Consider the following 14,241-nt stretch of genomic DNA (forward strand, 5'->3'; position numbering starts at 1 on the left):
GATGATGATGGCATTTATTAAGCACTTACTATGTGCAAAGCACTGTTCTAAGCGCTGGGGAGGTTACATTCAACGTGATCAGGATGTCCCACGGGGGGCTCACAGTCTTAAACCCTGCTTTCCAGATGAGGGAACTGAGGCGCAGAGAAGTGAAGTGACTTGCCCGAAGTCACACAGCTGACAATTGGCGGAGCCGAGATTTGAACCCATGACCTCTGACTCCAGAGCCCGCGCTCTTTCCATGTGCAGAGCACTGCTCTGAGCGCTTGGGAGGGGAAGCAGTGTTTGGGTTAGGTGGGTGTGTGTGCCCAAAGTTGTGTGACTTTGGGCAAGCCACTTCACTTCTTTGTGCCTCAGTTCCCTCGTCTGTAAAACGGGGGTGAAGACTGTGAGCCCCCCGTGGGACAACCCCGATCACCTTGTATCCTCCCCAGCGCTTAGAACAGTGCTTTGCACATAGTAAGCACTTAACAAATGCCATCATCCTTATTATTATTTATCATTTATTTACAATTCAACAGGTTTAGCAGCCACGTTCCCTGCCCGTAACGAGCTTGCGGTCTAGATGGGGCGATAGCCGTTAATATGAATAAATAGAATCGAGCGCTTACAGTGTGCAGAGCAGTCGGTCAGAAGTATTTATTGAGCGCTTACTGTGTGTAGAGAAATCGGTCAGTAGTATTTATTGAGCGCTTACTGTGTGTAGAGAAATCGGTCAGTAGTATTTATTGAGCGCTTACTGTTTGCAGAGCACTGTACTAAGCACTTGGGAGGGTGTACTGTACTGTACGTGCTGTACTGTGCATGTGTGCTGTACTAAGCACTTTGGAGGATCAAGCGCTTAGTACAGTGCTCTGCACACAGTAAGCACTCAATAAATACGGTTGACTGAATTGAATGTAGTACGCCAGAATAGGTAGGCACGATCCTGCCCTCGAGGAGCGTGGAGTGTAGAGGGGGAGGCCGAGATAGAGGTAATAATAATAATAATAATGTCGGTATTTGTTAAGCGCTTACTATGTGCCAAGCACTGTTCTAAGCGCTGGGAGAGATACAAGGTAATCGGGTTGTCCCACGTGGGGCTCACAATCTTCCTCCCCGTTTTCCAGATGAGGGAACTGAGGCCCAGAGAAGTGAAGTGACTTGCCCCAGGTCACGCGGCTGACAAGTGGCGGAGCCGGGATTTGAACCCACGACCTCTGACTCCAAAGCCCGGGCTCTTTCCACTGAGCCACGCTGCTTCCCCGGATAACTAGGGAGAGGGGAAAGGGTGGGTTCGTGGGATGGCTCCCCCTCCCCGCTCACCCCCAACCCTCCACCCCGACTCTCCCTCGTGAGCTCCGGCCGGTAGAGAGGGCGGCTCGTACGTTCAGTGGTACTTATTCATCATCATCATCAATCGTATTTATTGAGCGCTTACTGTGTGCAGAGCACTGTACTAAGCGCTTGGGAAGTCCAAATTGGCAACATCTAGAGACAGTCCCTACCCAACAGTGGGCTCACAGTCTAAAAGGGGGAGACAGAGAACAAAACCAAACATACTAACAAAATAAAATAAATAGAATAGATATGTACAAATAAATTAAATAAATAAATAGAGTAAAAAAATAAGTACAAACATGTATACATATGTACAGGTGCTGTGGGGAAGGGAGGGAGGTAAGATGGGATGGAGAGGGGGACGAGGGGGAGAGGAAGGAAGGGGCTGAGTGTGGGAAGGCCTCCTGGAGGAGGTGAGCTCTCAGCAGGGCCTTGAAGGGAGGAAGAGAGCGAGCTTGGCGGATGGGCAGAGGGATTGGGGGCATTCCGGGCCCGGGGGAGGACGTGGGCCGGGGGTCGATGGTGGGACGGGCGAGAGCGAGGTACGGGGAGGAGATTAGCGGCGGAGGAGCGGAGGGTGCGGGCTGGGCTGGAGAAGGACAGAAGGGAGGTGAGGGAGGAGGAGGGGGCGAGGGGATGGATGGATGGACAGCCTGGAAGCCCAGGGTGAGGAGTTTCTGCCTGATGCGTAGGTTGATTGTTAGCCACTGGAGATTTTTGAGGAGGGGAGTGATATGCCCAGAGCGTTTCTGGACAGAGATAATCCGGGCAGCAGCATGAAGTATGGATTGAAGTGGAGAGAGACACGAGGCTGGGAGATCAGAGAGAAGGCTGATGCAATAGTCCAGACGGGATAGGATGAGCGCTTATTGAGCGCTTACCGCGTGCAGAGCGCCAGACTAAGCGCTCGGGGAGCCCGGGGCCCCGCCGGTGACCTGTTCTCTGTCTCCCCCTTCTAGAGTGTGAGCCCGCTGTTGGGTAGGGACCGTCTCTAGATGTTGCCGACTTGGACTTCCCAAGCGCTTACTACAGTGCTCTGCACACAGTAAGCGCTCAAATCCGATTGATTGATTGAATGACTGACTGACCGTCCCGCCGCAGGTGTCGGTGCTGACGGGCATCATCAAGATCAGCCTGAAGACGCTGCTGGAGTGCGTGCGGCTGCGCACGTTCGGGCGCTGGGGGCTGCAGCAGGTGCAGGTGGACTGCCACTTCCTGCAGCTCTACCTGTGGCGCTTCGTGGCCGACGAGGAGCTGGTCCACCTGCTGCTGGACGAGGTGGTGGCCTCCGCCGCCCTGCGCTGCCCCGACCCCGTGCCCATGGAGCCCAGCGTCATCGAGGTCATCTGTGAGCGCGGCTAGGCCCCGGGGGGGCTCCGCTTGCCGCCCCCGCAAGCCGACGCTTTGGAGCCGCCCTGACACAGGTGCCACCCCCGCCGCACCCCTCACCCTTCCTATCCGCGATGTCCCTCTTGGGGTGACCCTCCTTGCCCCCAGGGCCCCAAGCTCCTGCGGCGGGACCTCCGGTCAATAAAAAAATATCTCTTCCTCCTCCTCCTCCTTCTCTTCTTCCTCCTTCTCCTCCTCCTCCCCATCTTCCTTCTCCTCCTGCCCTGCAGCCGTCAGTCGTCATTGGAGAAGCCGCGTGGCTTAGCCGAAAGAGCCCGGGCTTGGGAGTTTAGAGGTCAGGGGTTCCAATCCCGACTCTATATGTTGCCAACTTGGACTTTTTATTTATTTATTTTACTTGTACCTACTTATTCTATTTATTTTATTTTGTTAGTATGTTTGGTTTCGTTCGCTGTCGCCCCCTTCTAGACTGTGAGCCCACTGTTGGGTAGGGGCTGTCTCGATATGTTGCCAGCTTGGACTTCCCAAGCGCTTAGTACAGTGCTCTGCACACAGTAAACACTCAATAAATACGATTGATTGATTGACTTCCCAAGCGCTTAGTCCAGTGCTCTGCACACAGTAAGCGCTCAATAAATACGATTGATTGATTGATTGACTTCCCAAGCACTTAGTCCAGTGCTCTGCACACAGTAAGCACTCAATAAATACGATTGATTGATTGACTTCCCAAGCGTTTAATCCAGTGCTCTGCACACAGTAAGCGCTCAATAAATACGATCGATTGATTGACTTCCCAAGCGCTTAGTCCAGTGCTCTGCACACAGTAAGCGCTCAATAAATACGATTGATTGATTGACTTCCCAAGCGCTTAGTCCAGTGCTCTGCACACAGTAAGCGCTCAATAAATACGATTGATTGATTGATTGACTTCCCAAGCGCTTAGTCCAGTGCTCTGCACACAGTAAGCGCTCAATAAATACGATTGAATGAACGAATGAAAGGAGGGCTCCACCTCTCTCAGACCTGGGGTTTCCTCCTCCACTCCCCCATCAGGATGACTATATGTTTGTACGTATTTATTACTCTTATTTGTACATATTTATTCTATTTATTTTATTTTGTTAGTATGTTTTGTTTTGTTCTCTGTCTCCCCCTTCTAGACTGTGTGCCCGCTGTTGGTTAGGGTCCGTCTCTATATGTTGCCAACTTGGACTTCCCAAGCGCTTAGTCCAGTGCTCTGCACGCAGTAAGCGCTCAATAAATACGGCTGAATGAATGACTCCTCCGCCCATCGGCTGGGTGACTTTAGGCCCAGTCACTTCTCTGGGCCCCAGTTCCCTCATCTGGAAATGGGGATGAAAACTGTGAGCCCCACCTGATCGCCTTGTAAATAATAATAATGATGGCATTTATTCAGCACTTACCCTGTGCAAAGCACCGTTCTAAGCGCTGGGGAGGTTACAAGGTGATCAGGTTGTCCCACGGGGGGCTCACAGTCTTATTCCCCATTTTTTTACAGATGAGGTAACAGGCACAGAGATGTGAAGTGACTTGCCCGGCTGCTCACACAGCTGACAATTTGCAGAGCTGGGATCTGAACCCATGACCTCTGACTCCAAAGCCCGGGCTCTTTCCACTGAGCCACGCTGCTTCTCTTTTATCTGCCCCAGTGCTTAGAACAGTGCTTGGCACCTAGTAAGCGCTCAACAAGTAGCATCATTATGAATATTGTCAGCTATGTGACTTTGGGGAAGTCACTTCACTTCTCTGGGCCTCAGTTCCCTCATCTGGAAAATGGGGATGAAGACTGTGAGCCCCCATGTGGGACAACCTGGTCACCTTCATGGTCGTATTCATTTGAGTGCTTACTGTGTGCAGAGCATTGTGCCAATTGCTTGGGAAGTACCTCCTTCCCCTCCCCACAGCACCTGTACATATGTTTGTATGTATTTATTACTCTATTTTACTGGTGCATATTTATTCTATTTATTTTATTTTAATATATTTTGTTTTGTTGTCTGTCTCCCCCTTCCAGACTGTGAGCCCGCTGTTGGGTAGGGACCGTCCGTATATGTTACCAACTTGTCCTTCCCAAGCGCTTAGTCCAGTGCTCTGCACACAGTAAGCGCTCAATAAATACGATTGAATGGATGAAAGTTGGCAACATATAATAATAATAATAATAATGGCATTTATTAAGTGCTTACTGTGTGCAAAGCGCTGTTCTAAGCGCTGGGAAGGTTACAAGGTGATCAGGTTGTCCCATGAGGGGCTCACAGTCAATCACCATTTTACAGATGAGGGAACTCAGGCACAGAGAAGTTAAGTGACTTGCCCAAAGTCACACAGCTGACAGGCGGTAGAGCGGGGATTTGAACCCATGACCTCTGACTCCAAAGCCCAGGCTCTTTCCACTAGGCCATGCTGCTTCTAGAGACGGTCCCTACCCAACAGCGGGCTCACAATCTAGAAGTCACCTTGTATCCTCCCCAGCGTTTAGAACAGTGCTTTGCACGTAGTAAGCGCTTAGCGTGGCACAGTGGAAAAAGCAGGGGCTTTGGAGTCAGAGGTCATGGGTTCAAATCCCGAGTCCGCCAGTTGTCAGCTGTGTGACTTTGGGCAAGTCACTTCACTTCTCTGTGCCTCAGTTACCTCATCTGTAAAATGGGAATTAAGACTGTGAGCCCCCATGGGACAACCTGATCACCTTGTAACCTCCCCAGCGCTTAGAACAGTGCTTGGCACATAGTAAGCGCTTAACAAATGCCATCATCATTATTATTAGTAGTAATAATATGGGGGGCGGCAGTGCGTGGCTGTGTCCGGCAGGGGGTGGTCGCGAGCGGGGAGGGCGTGGCCTTGGGGAGGCTCCGACCCCAGTCCCGCGGTACCGGCCGCCCATTGGTGGCGGGGAAGCCGGGCTCGGCGCTGATTGGCTCAGGGCCCTGCGGGGGGGCGGGGCCTCGGGCACCTGCCGAACGGCTCCATGGCCCCACGGCGCGGCCCGGCGCCCGCGCCCCGCGACCTTGGGGGGCCCCTGGGTAAGGCCGCGGGGGGTTCTGGGAAAACGGCCCCGGGCCGAAAGGGCAGACGGGAAAAGAAGAAAAAAAAAAAAAACAGGGCAAGGCGCGGAGGTTGCCGGGAAAACAGGGAGAGGCGAAAGGGGAGCCGGGAAAACAAAGGGCAAAATGAAGGGGGGATCTGGGGGAGCGGGGCAGGACGCTGAGGGGGCTGGGAAAACAGGCCAGGGCGCTGAGGGAGCCGGGGAAAAAAGGGCAAAATGAAGGGGGGATCTGGGGGAGCAGGGCAGGACGCTGAGGGAGCTGGGAAATCAGGGCAGGACTCAGAAGGAGCCGGGGAAAAAGAGCAAAATGAAGAGGGATCTGGGGGCGCTGGGCAGGACGCTGAGGGAGCCGGGAAGAAAGGGCAAAATGAAGAGGGACTTGGGGAAGAAGGGCAAGGTGCTGAGGGAGCTGGGAAGACAGGGCAGGACGCTGAGGGAGTTGGGAAAAAAGGGCAGGACCCTGAGGGAGTTGGGAAAAAAGGGCAAAATGAAGGGGGAGCAGGGCAAGTCCCTGAGGGAGCTGGGAAAACAGGGCAGGACGCTGAGGGAGTTGGGAAAAAAGGGCAAAATGAAGAGGGATCTGGGGGAGCAGGCCAAGGCTCTGAGGGAGCCGGGAAAATGGCAGGATGCAGAAGGAGCTGGGGGAAAAAGAGCAAAATGAAGAGGGATCTGGGGGAGCAGGGCAAGTCTCTGAGGGAGCTGGGAAAACAGGGCAGGACGCTGAGGGAGTTGGGAAAAAAGGGCAAAATGAAGAGGGATCTGGGGGAGCAGGCCAAGTCTCTGAGGGAGCTGGGAAAATGGCAGGATGCAGAAGGAGCTGGGGAAAAAAAGAGCTAAATGAAGAGGGAGCTGGGGGAGCAGGGCAAGGCGCTGAGGGAGCTGGGAAGACAGGGCAAAATGAAGAGGGAGATGGGGGAGCAGGGCAAGGCTCTGAGGGAGCTGGGAAATCAGGGCAGGACGCTGAAGGAGCCGGGGAAAAAGGGCAGGACACAGAAGGAGCCGGGGAAAAAGGGCTAAATGAAGAGGGATCTGGGGGAGCAGGGCAGGACGCTGAGGGAGCCGGGAAGAAAGGGCAAAATGAAGAGGGACTTGTTAGAGCAGGGCAAGGCGCTGAGGGAGCTGGGGAGACAGGGCAGGATGCAGAAGGAGCCGGGAAAAAGGGCAGGACCCTGAGGGAGTTGGGAAAAAAGGGCAAAATGAAGGGGGAGCAGGGCAAGTCTCTGAGGGAGCTGGGAAAACAGGGCAGGACGCTGAGGGAGTTGGGAAAAAAGGGCAAAATGAAGAGGGATCTGGGGGAGCAGGGCAAGGCGCTGAGGGAGCTGGGAAGACAGGGCAAAATGAAGAGGGACTTGGGGGAGCAGGGCAAGGCGCTGAGGGAGCTGGGAAGACAGGGCAGGACGCTGAAGGAGCCGGGGAAAAAGGGCAGGACACAGAAGGAGCCGGGGAAAAAGGGCTAAATGAAGAGGGATCTGGGGGAGCAGGGCAAGGTGCTGAGGGAGCTGGGAAATCAGGGCAGGACGCGTAGGAAGCCGGGAATACAGGGCAGGATGCTGAGGGAGCTGGGAAAAAAAGGACAAAATGAAGAGGGAGCTGGGGGAGCAGGGCAAGGCGCTGAGGGAGCTGGGAAATCAGGGCAGGACGCTGAGGGAGCTGGGGAATAAGGGCAGGACACAGAAGGAGTCGGGAATAAAGGGCTAAATGAAGAGGGATCATGGGGGAGCAGGGCAGGATGCTGAGGGAGCTGGGAAGAAAAAGGGCAAAATGAAGAGGGAGCTGGGGGAGCAGGGCAAGGCGCTGAGGGAGCTGGGAAAACGGCAGGACGCTGAGGGAGCCGGGAAATAGGGCAAAAGGAAGGGGGAGCTGGGGGAGCAGGGCAAGGCTCTGAGGGAGCTGGGGAAACAGGGCAGGAAGCTGAAGGAGTTGGGAAAAAACGGGCAAAATGAAGCAGGATCTGGGGGAGCAGGGCATGGCTCTGAGGGAGCTGGGGAAACAGGGCAGGACCCTGAGGGAGCTGGGAAAACAGGGCAGGATGCAGAAGGAGCTGGGATAAAAGGGCAAAATGAAGAGGGATCTGGGGGAGCAGGGCAGGACGCTGAGGGAGCTGGGAGAACAGGGCAGGACCCTGAGGGAGTTGGGAAAAAAGGGCAAAATGAAGAGGGAGCTGAGGGAGCTGGGCAAGGCTCTGAGGGAGCTGGGGAAACAGGGCAGGACGCTGAGGGAGTTGGGAAAAAAGGGCAAAATGAAGAGGGATCTGGGGGAGCAGGGCAAGGCTCTGAGGGAGCTGGGAAGACAGGGCAAGGAGCTGAGGGAGCCGGGAAAAAAGGGTAAGATGAAGAGGGATCTGGGGGAACAGGGAAAGGCGCTGAGGGACCCGGGAAAACACGGCAAAATGAAGAGGGATCTGGGGGAGCGGGGCAAGGCGCTGAGGGAGCTGGAAAAAAGGGCAAAATGAAGAGGGATAGGCGCTGAGGGAGCTGGGAAAACGGCAGGATGAAGAAGGAAGGAGCTGGGGGAAAAGGGCAAAATGAAGAGGGATCTGGGAGAGTAGGGCAAGGCGCTGGGAAGCAGCACGGGATGCCGAGGGGGCCGGGAAAACAGGGCAAGGCGCTGAGGGAGCTGGGAAAACAGGGCGAGACGCTGAGGGAGCTGGGAAAATAAGGCAGGACGCAGAGGGAGCCGGGAAAACAGGGCAGGACGCAGGAGCTGGGGGAACAGGGCAAAATGAAGAGGGACCTGGGGGAGCAGGGTAAGACAAAAAGGGGGCTTGGGACCAGCACGGAACGCAGAAGGAGCTGGGAAAACGGGGCAAGATGCAGAGGGAGCTGGGGGAGCGGGGCAAAATGAAAAGGGCTCTGGGGGAGCAGGGAAAGACGAAAAGGGGGGAGCTGGGGATCAGCACGGGATGCAGAGGGAGTTGGGAAAACAAGGCAAGACGCAGAGGGAGCTGGGAGAGCAGGGCGAGATGGAGAGGGAGCTGGGGGAGCAGGGCAAGACGAAAGTGGAGCAGGGGAACAGCACGGGCTGCAGAGAGAGCTGGGAAAACAAGGCAAGACGCAGAGGAAAACAGGGCAAGACTTGAGGGACCTGGAAAAACAGAGCAAAACGAAAAGGGCCCTGGGGGAGCGGGGCAAGATGAAAGTGGGGAGCTGGGGACCAGCACGGGATGCAGAGGGAGCTGGGGGAGCAGGGCAAGATGAAAGTGGGGAGCTGGGGACCAGCACGGGATGCAGAGGGAGCTGGGGGAGCAGGGCAGAAAGGGATGGAGGGAGGGAAAGAGAGTCAGGTGTCCCCGTTCCCCCAGGCTCGGCCCTGCTAATGCTGCTGCTCCCCGCGACCCTGTTCCACCTGGTGCTGACGTGCCGGTCGGGGCCCTGCAGCCTGCTGAGCCTGCCAACCCCGCTGCCCGGCCCGGACGCCTTCTGGAGCCCCCGGGCCCTGCTGCTGCTGCTGGGCTGGCTGGGCCTGCAGGCCGCCCTCTACCTGATGCCCGTCGGCTCGGTGGGTAGGGCTGGGGGGCATCGGGCCAGGCCAGGCCGAGGGCAGCGGGCCTCATCGCCCCGCCGGGCCTCTCCCCCGCAGGTGGCCGAGGGCCTGCCGCTCAGAGACGAGACCCGCCTGCGCTACCCCATCAATGGTGCCGACTCCCCCTACCCTCCCTCACCGCCGAGAGCGGGCGGCTGGGGGGAGCAGGGCACCCGGGGCCCTCCCACCAGCCCCCCGCCTCAGTCTGCCCCCCCAGGGGACAGGCTAAGATGGGGGGCTCCCTGCCCTGCCCAGCCGTGGGGGTGGAGGGGCTGGGGAGGGGGGCGGCCTGGGCCGGGGCCCCGGGGCCTGAGTCCTCTGTGTTTCAGGATTCCGGGCCTTGGCACTGACCTCGCTCCTGGTGGGGTTGGGGCTGGCGGCGGGGCTGCCCCTGGGGGCTCTGGCTGACCTGCTCCTGCCCCTGGCCTCGGCGGCCGCCCTCACAGCCTTGGGCCTCAGTCTCTTCCTCTACCTCAAGGCCCTGCGGGCCCCTCCCTCGGCCCTGGCTCCTGGGGGAAACACAGGTGAGAGGGGCGGGAGCCGGGGGATGGAGCGGTGGCCGCCCGGCCCCGGGCCCCCTCCCAGCTCCGGCCCTCGGACAGGTCACCCGCTGTACGACTTCTTCCTGGGCCGCGAGCTGAACCCCCGCATCGGCGCCTTCGACCTCAAGTACTTCTGCGAGCTGCGGCCCGGGCTCATGGGCTGGGTACGGGCCGGCGGGCGGGGAGGTCGGCGGGGAGGCCCGGTGGGGTGGCCGAGGGTCCGGGGGGTCCCGGAGGCCCAGCCCGGCCCCTGACCGCCCCCCGCCAGGCCCTGCTGAACCTGGCCCTGCTGCTGCGGGAGGCGGAGCTGCGGGGGGGGCGGCCCTCCCTGGCCATGGGCCTGGTCAACGCCTTCCAGCTGCTCTACGTGGCCGACGCCCTCTGGCACGAGGTGAGAGCGGGGCGGAGGGGACCCCGGGGTCCCGGAGGCCGGGCTTGAGCCTGCCTCCCCCTTAGGAGGCCGTGCTCGCCACCCTGGACATCACCCACGACGGCTTCGGCTTCCTGCTGGCCTTCGGGGACCTGGCCTGGGTGCCCTTCACCTACAGCCTGCAGGCCCAGTTCCTGCTGGGCCACCCCCAGCCCCTGGGGCTCCCCGCCGCCGCCGCCATCTGCCTGCTCAACGGTCAGGGGCGGGTGGGGATGGCGGGGGGAACCGGGCCGGGCCAGTCGGACGTGGGAGGGCAAAGGCCTCGACCCCCGCCCTCCTCTCCGCAGCCGTGGGCTACTACATCTTCCGAAGGGCCAACTCGCAGAAGACCATCTTCGGGAGGGACCCCTCGGACCCCCGGGTGGCCGGTGAGAGGGGGGCCCGGGCCTTCCGGGGCGAGACGGGGCCCGCTCGGAGCCGGGGGGCGCCGACGTCCCCGTCCGCCCCTTCCCCGCAGGCCTCCGGACCATCCCCACCGCGACCGGACGGCGGCTCCTGGTGTCCGGCTGGTGGGGCCTGGTCCGGCACCCCAACTACCTCGGAGACCTCATCATGGCCTTGGCCTGGTCCCTGCCCTGCGGTGAGCCTGGGGAGGGGGGACGGGGCCCGCCTGGCGCCTCTGCCCGGGGGGCGGGGGGTGTCCCTGATGGACGCACCCTTCCGCTCGCCCCCCCTCAGGAGTCACCCACCTCCTCCCCTACTTCTACGTCCTCTACTTCACCGCCCTGCTGGTGCACCGCGAGGCCCGCGACGAGCACCGCTGCCTGTGCAAGTACGGCCTGGCCTGGCGCGAGTACTGCCGGCGCGTGCCCTATCGCATCCTGCCCTACGTCTACTGAGCCCCCCGCCCCACCACGTCTGCTTCGGGCCCCCGGCGCCGACGGACTCTGGCCGGCCGCCTGCGGCGAGGGGGCGAGGACGCCAAGGTGGCGGTGCCCCCCGCCCCGATCCGGCTCGCTGCCGTTTAAGCCTCCATAAAGACCGTGTGCTCCTCCGTGCCCCGCCATCTCCCCGGCTACCGGCGGTCCGAGTGGGGCGGGAATCGGGGCGGAGGTGGGGACGGGGTCGGAAGAAACGGGGACGGAGACAGAGCCCGTCGGCACCTCGGCCCGCGGTTTTACTGGGGCGGGAGGGTCCCCGCGGGGCCCCCCCCTTCAGCTCAGTTCCTCGATGAGCGTTTTGCGCGCGGGAGGAGTCGGGCCCCCCCAGCGTCTCTCCAGCTCCCCGGCGAGGGCGGCCACCTCCTCCGCCTCCGCGGCCCGTTCCCGGCGGGCCCGGCCGCACTCCAGGGCCAGCGGCCTCAGGGCCTCCTGGTTCTCGTTGGTCCAGCTGAGGAGGAAGCGGCACTTCTTCCGGGCCCGGTACAGCCGCTCTCGCTCCTCGGCCCCGGGGGCCAGGCGGCGCGCCCGGCCCAGGGCCCCGGCGAGGTGGCCCAGGGCGGCCAGCGCGTAGCCCTTGTGGCCGGCCCCGTCCTCCCCCAGCAAGAGGCGGGACGTCTCCCGCGCGGCCCCGGCGGGGCCCAGGGGCCCGGGGGGCTGCTCTCCCGCCTCCAGCGCGCGGGCGGCGGCCCCCAGGGCCTCGGCGGTGCTGCTGAAGACGCGGCGGGACCCCAGGGCCTCGGACACGGCCAGCACGGTGGCGCACACGTCGGGGACCAGGTCGTCGTCGCCGTGGTAGAGGGCCAGGGCGTGGGCGTAGGCGAACAGGACGTTGGGCAGCTGGAAGCGGAGCAGGGGCGAGGGCCGGCCTCGGGTCAGGGCGGCCAGGGGAGGGATGTCGGGGGGCACCGGGGGGCCGCCGCCGCCGGCCCCCCACCACCAAGGCCGCCACGGGGGCAGCAGCCCACCGGCCTCGCCCCGCCTCAGCAGCCGCTCGAAGGCCGCCTTCTCCGCCGGGCCCAGCTGGGCCCACAGCTCGGCGGGGTCAAGGTCAAGGCCGGGGTCAAGGTCATCGATGTCAGGGTCATGACTAGGGCAAAGGTCGTCGGGGTCAAGGTCACGGCTGGGGTCAAGGTCACGACCGGGGTCATCTTGTCGCTGCCGCCTCAGGCGCCTCAGGGCTCGTGCCAGGCGCCCCGGGGAGGAGGCCCGGCCCCCCCGCAGATGGCCGACCACCTGGTCGCGATAGAAGGCCTCCGCGCAGGCGCCGTGCGCCCGGTAGCACGGCACGGAGCAGTAGGCCACGTTGCAGCGGGGGCAGGTGTAGCGCGACGCCCGGGCCCGACCCGGCGGGCACAGGCCGCACGCCGCCGCTCCCTCAGCCTCCATGGCGGAAAGGCGCTGCCCGCCGGGGAACGGACACTTCCGGCGTGGCGCTGGCGGCGCGCGGCGGGGCACTTCCGGTGTGACGCACTACCCCGCCGCTTCCATGGCGACGCGCGGCACTTCCGGCGAACGGCAGGGCACTTCCGGTGTGACGCAGCTACCCCGCCGCTTCCATGGCGACGCGCGGCACTTCCGGCGAACGGCAGGGCACTTCCGGTGTGACGCAGCTACCCCGCCGCTTCCATGGCGACGCGCGGCGCAGCACTTCCGGTGTGACGCGGCTACCCCGGCGCCTCCATGGCGACGCGCGGCGCGGCACTTCCGGCGTGACGCGGCTACCCCGCCGCCTCCATGGCGACGCGCGGCGCGGCACTTCCGGCGAACGGCAGGGCACTTCCGGTGTGACGGGGCTACCCCGGCGCCTCCATGGCGACGCGCGGCGCGGCACTTCCGGCGTGACGCGGCTACCCCGCCGCCTCCATGGCGACGCGCGGCGCGGCACTTCCGGCGAACGGCAGGGCACTTCCGGTGTGACGGAGCTACCCCGGTGCCTCCATGGCGACGCGCGGCGCGGCACTTCCGGCGAGCGGCCGGGCACTTCCGGTGTGACGCAGCTACCCCGCCGCTTCCATGGCGACGCGCGGCACTTCCGGCGAACGGCCGGGCACTTCCGGTGTGACGCAGCTACCCCGCCGCTTCCATAGCGACGCGAGGCGCGGCACTTCCGGCGAACGGCCGGGCACTTCCGGTGTGACGCAGCTACCCCGCCGCTTCCATGGCGACGCGCGGCGCGGCACTTCCGGCGAACGGCTGGGCACTTCCGGTGTGACGCAGCTACCCCGCCGTCTCCATGGCGACGCGCGGCGCGGCACTTCCGGCGAACGGCAAGGCCCTGCCGGCGTGACGTAGCCGATCCATCCCAGCATGAAGAGTGTGAGCCCCCCATGGGACAACGCGATCACCTTGTATCCTCCCCAGCGCTTAGAACAGTGCTTTGCACATAGTAAGCCCTTGACAAATGCCATCATCCTTATTATTATTTATGATTTATTTACAATTCAACAGGTTTAGCAGCCACGTTCCCTGCCCATAACGAGCCTACGGTCTAGATGGGGCGATAGCCATTAATATCTACAGACGGTCCCTACCCAACGACGGGCTCACAGTCTAGAAGGGGGAGACGGACAACAAAACAAAACACGTGGACGGGTGTCCAGTCGTCAGAACAAATAGAAGTAAAGCTAGATGCACATCACTAACAAAATAAATAGAATAGTAAATGTGTACAAAGTAAAATAAATAGAGTAATAAATCTGGACAAACATATCTACAGGTGCTGTGGGGAGGGGAAGGAGGTAAGATGGGGGGATGGCGAGGGGGAGAGGAAGGAAGGGGCTGAGTGTGGGAAGGCCTCCTGGAGGAGGTGAGCTCTCAGTAGGGCTTTGAAGGGAGGAAGAGAGCTAGTTTGGCGGATGGGCAGAGGGATTGGGGGCATTCCAGGCCCGGGGATCGATGGCGGGACAGGCGAGAACGAGGCCTAACGGTGAGGAGATTAGCAGTGGCAGAGGAGCGGAGGGTGCGGGCTGGGCTGGAGAAGGACAGAAGGGAGGGAGGGAGGAAGGGGCGAGGGGATGGATGGATGGACAGCCTGGAAGCCCAGGGTGAGGAGTTTTTGCTTGATGCATAGGTTGAATGCCATCATTATTACATTTTTATTGTGCATCCTAGGCCCAGGCCGTAGCCACA

At 61.0% G+C, this 14,241-nt stretch overlaps 3 protein-coding genes across 6 annotated transcripts in view; 2 read left to right on the forward strand and 1 right to left on the reverse strand.

The window, feature by feature from the left end:
- Positions 1–2,867, forward strand: part of VPS51 (VPS51 subunit of GARP complex) — a 28,798-nt gene extending 25,931 nt beyond the window's left edge. Inside the window, 1 exon segment of the mRNA XM_038765357.1 lies at positions 2,422–2,867. Coding sequence (XP_038621285.1) covers positions 2,422–2,682 — 261 coding nt within the window. The 3' untranslated portion in view covers positions 2,683–2,867.
- Positions 2,868–5,659: 2,792 nt separating this feature from the next.
- TM7SF2 (transmembrane 7 superfamily member 2) lies at positions 5,660–11,289 on the forward strand. Of its 4 annotated transcripts, XM_038764853.1 has the most exons (11): positions 6,625–7,044; positions 8,007–8,061; positions 9,039–9,235; positions 9,317–9,371; positions 9,589–9,783; positions 9,862–9,965; positions 10,070–10,192; positions 10,258–10,426; positions 10,519–10,599; positions 10,689–10,811; positions 10,910–11,170. In XM_038764853.1, the coding sequence occupies exons 1-11, from the start codon at positions 6,934–6,936 to the stop codon at positions 11,068–11,070; spliced, it is 1,374 nt and encodes a 457-aa protein (XP_038620781.1). In that variant the 5' UTR covers positions 6,625–6,933; the 3' UTR covers positions 11,071–11,170. The 4 variants fall into 4 exon arrangements, with proteins under 4 accessions (XP_038620782.1, XP_038620783.1, XP_038620781.1 ...); XM_038764854.1 differs by lacking the exons at positions 6,625–7,044; positions 8,007–8,061 and adding an exon at positions 5,660–5,714; XM_038764855.1 differs by lacking the exons at positions 6,625–7,044; positions 8,007–8,061; positions 10,519–10,599 and adding an exon at positions 5,660–5,714.
- A 29-nt stretch (positions 11,290–11,318) lies between these two features.
- ZNHIT2 (zinc finger HIT-type containing 2) lies at positions 11,319–12,529 on the reverse strand. The gene has a single exon (XM_038764856.1). The coding sequence runs from the start codon at positions 12,496–12,498 to the stop codon at positions 11,386–11,388; it is 1,113 nt and encodes a 370-aa protein (XP_038620784.1). The 5' UTR covers positions 12,499–12,529; the 3' UTR covers positions 11,319–11,385.
- Between the last annotated feature and the right edge of the window lie 1,712 nt (positions 12,530–14,241).

This window comes from Tachyglossus aculeatus, chromosome 22 (genome assembly GCF_015852505.1).
Source record: "Tachyglossus aculeatus isolate mTacAcu1 chromosome 22, mTacAcu1.pri, whole genome shotgun sequence".
NCBI lineage: Eukaryota > Metazoa > Chordata > Mammalia > Monotremata > Tachyglossidae > Tachyglossus > Tachyglossus aculeatus.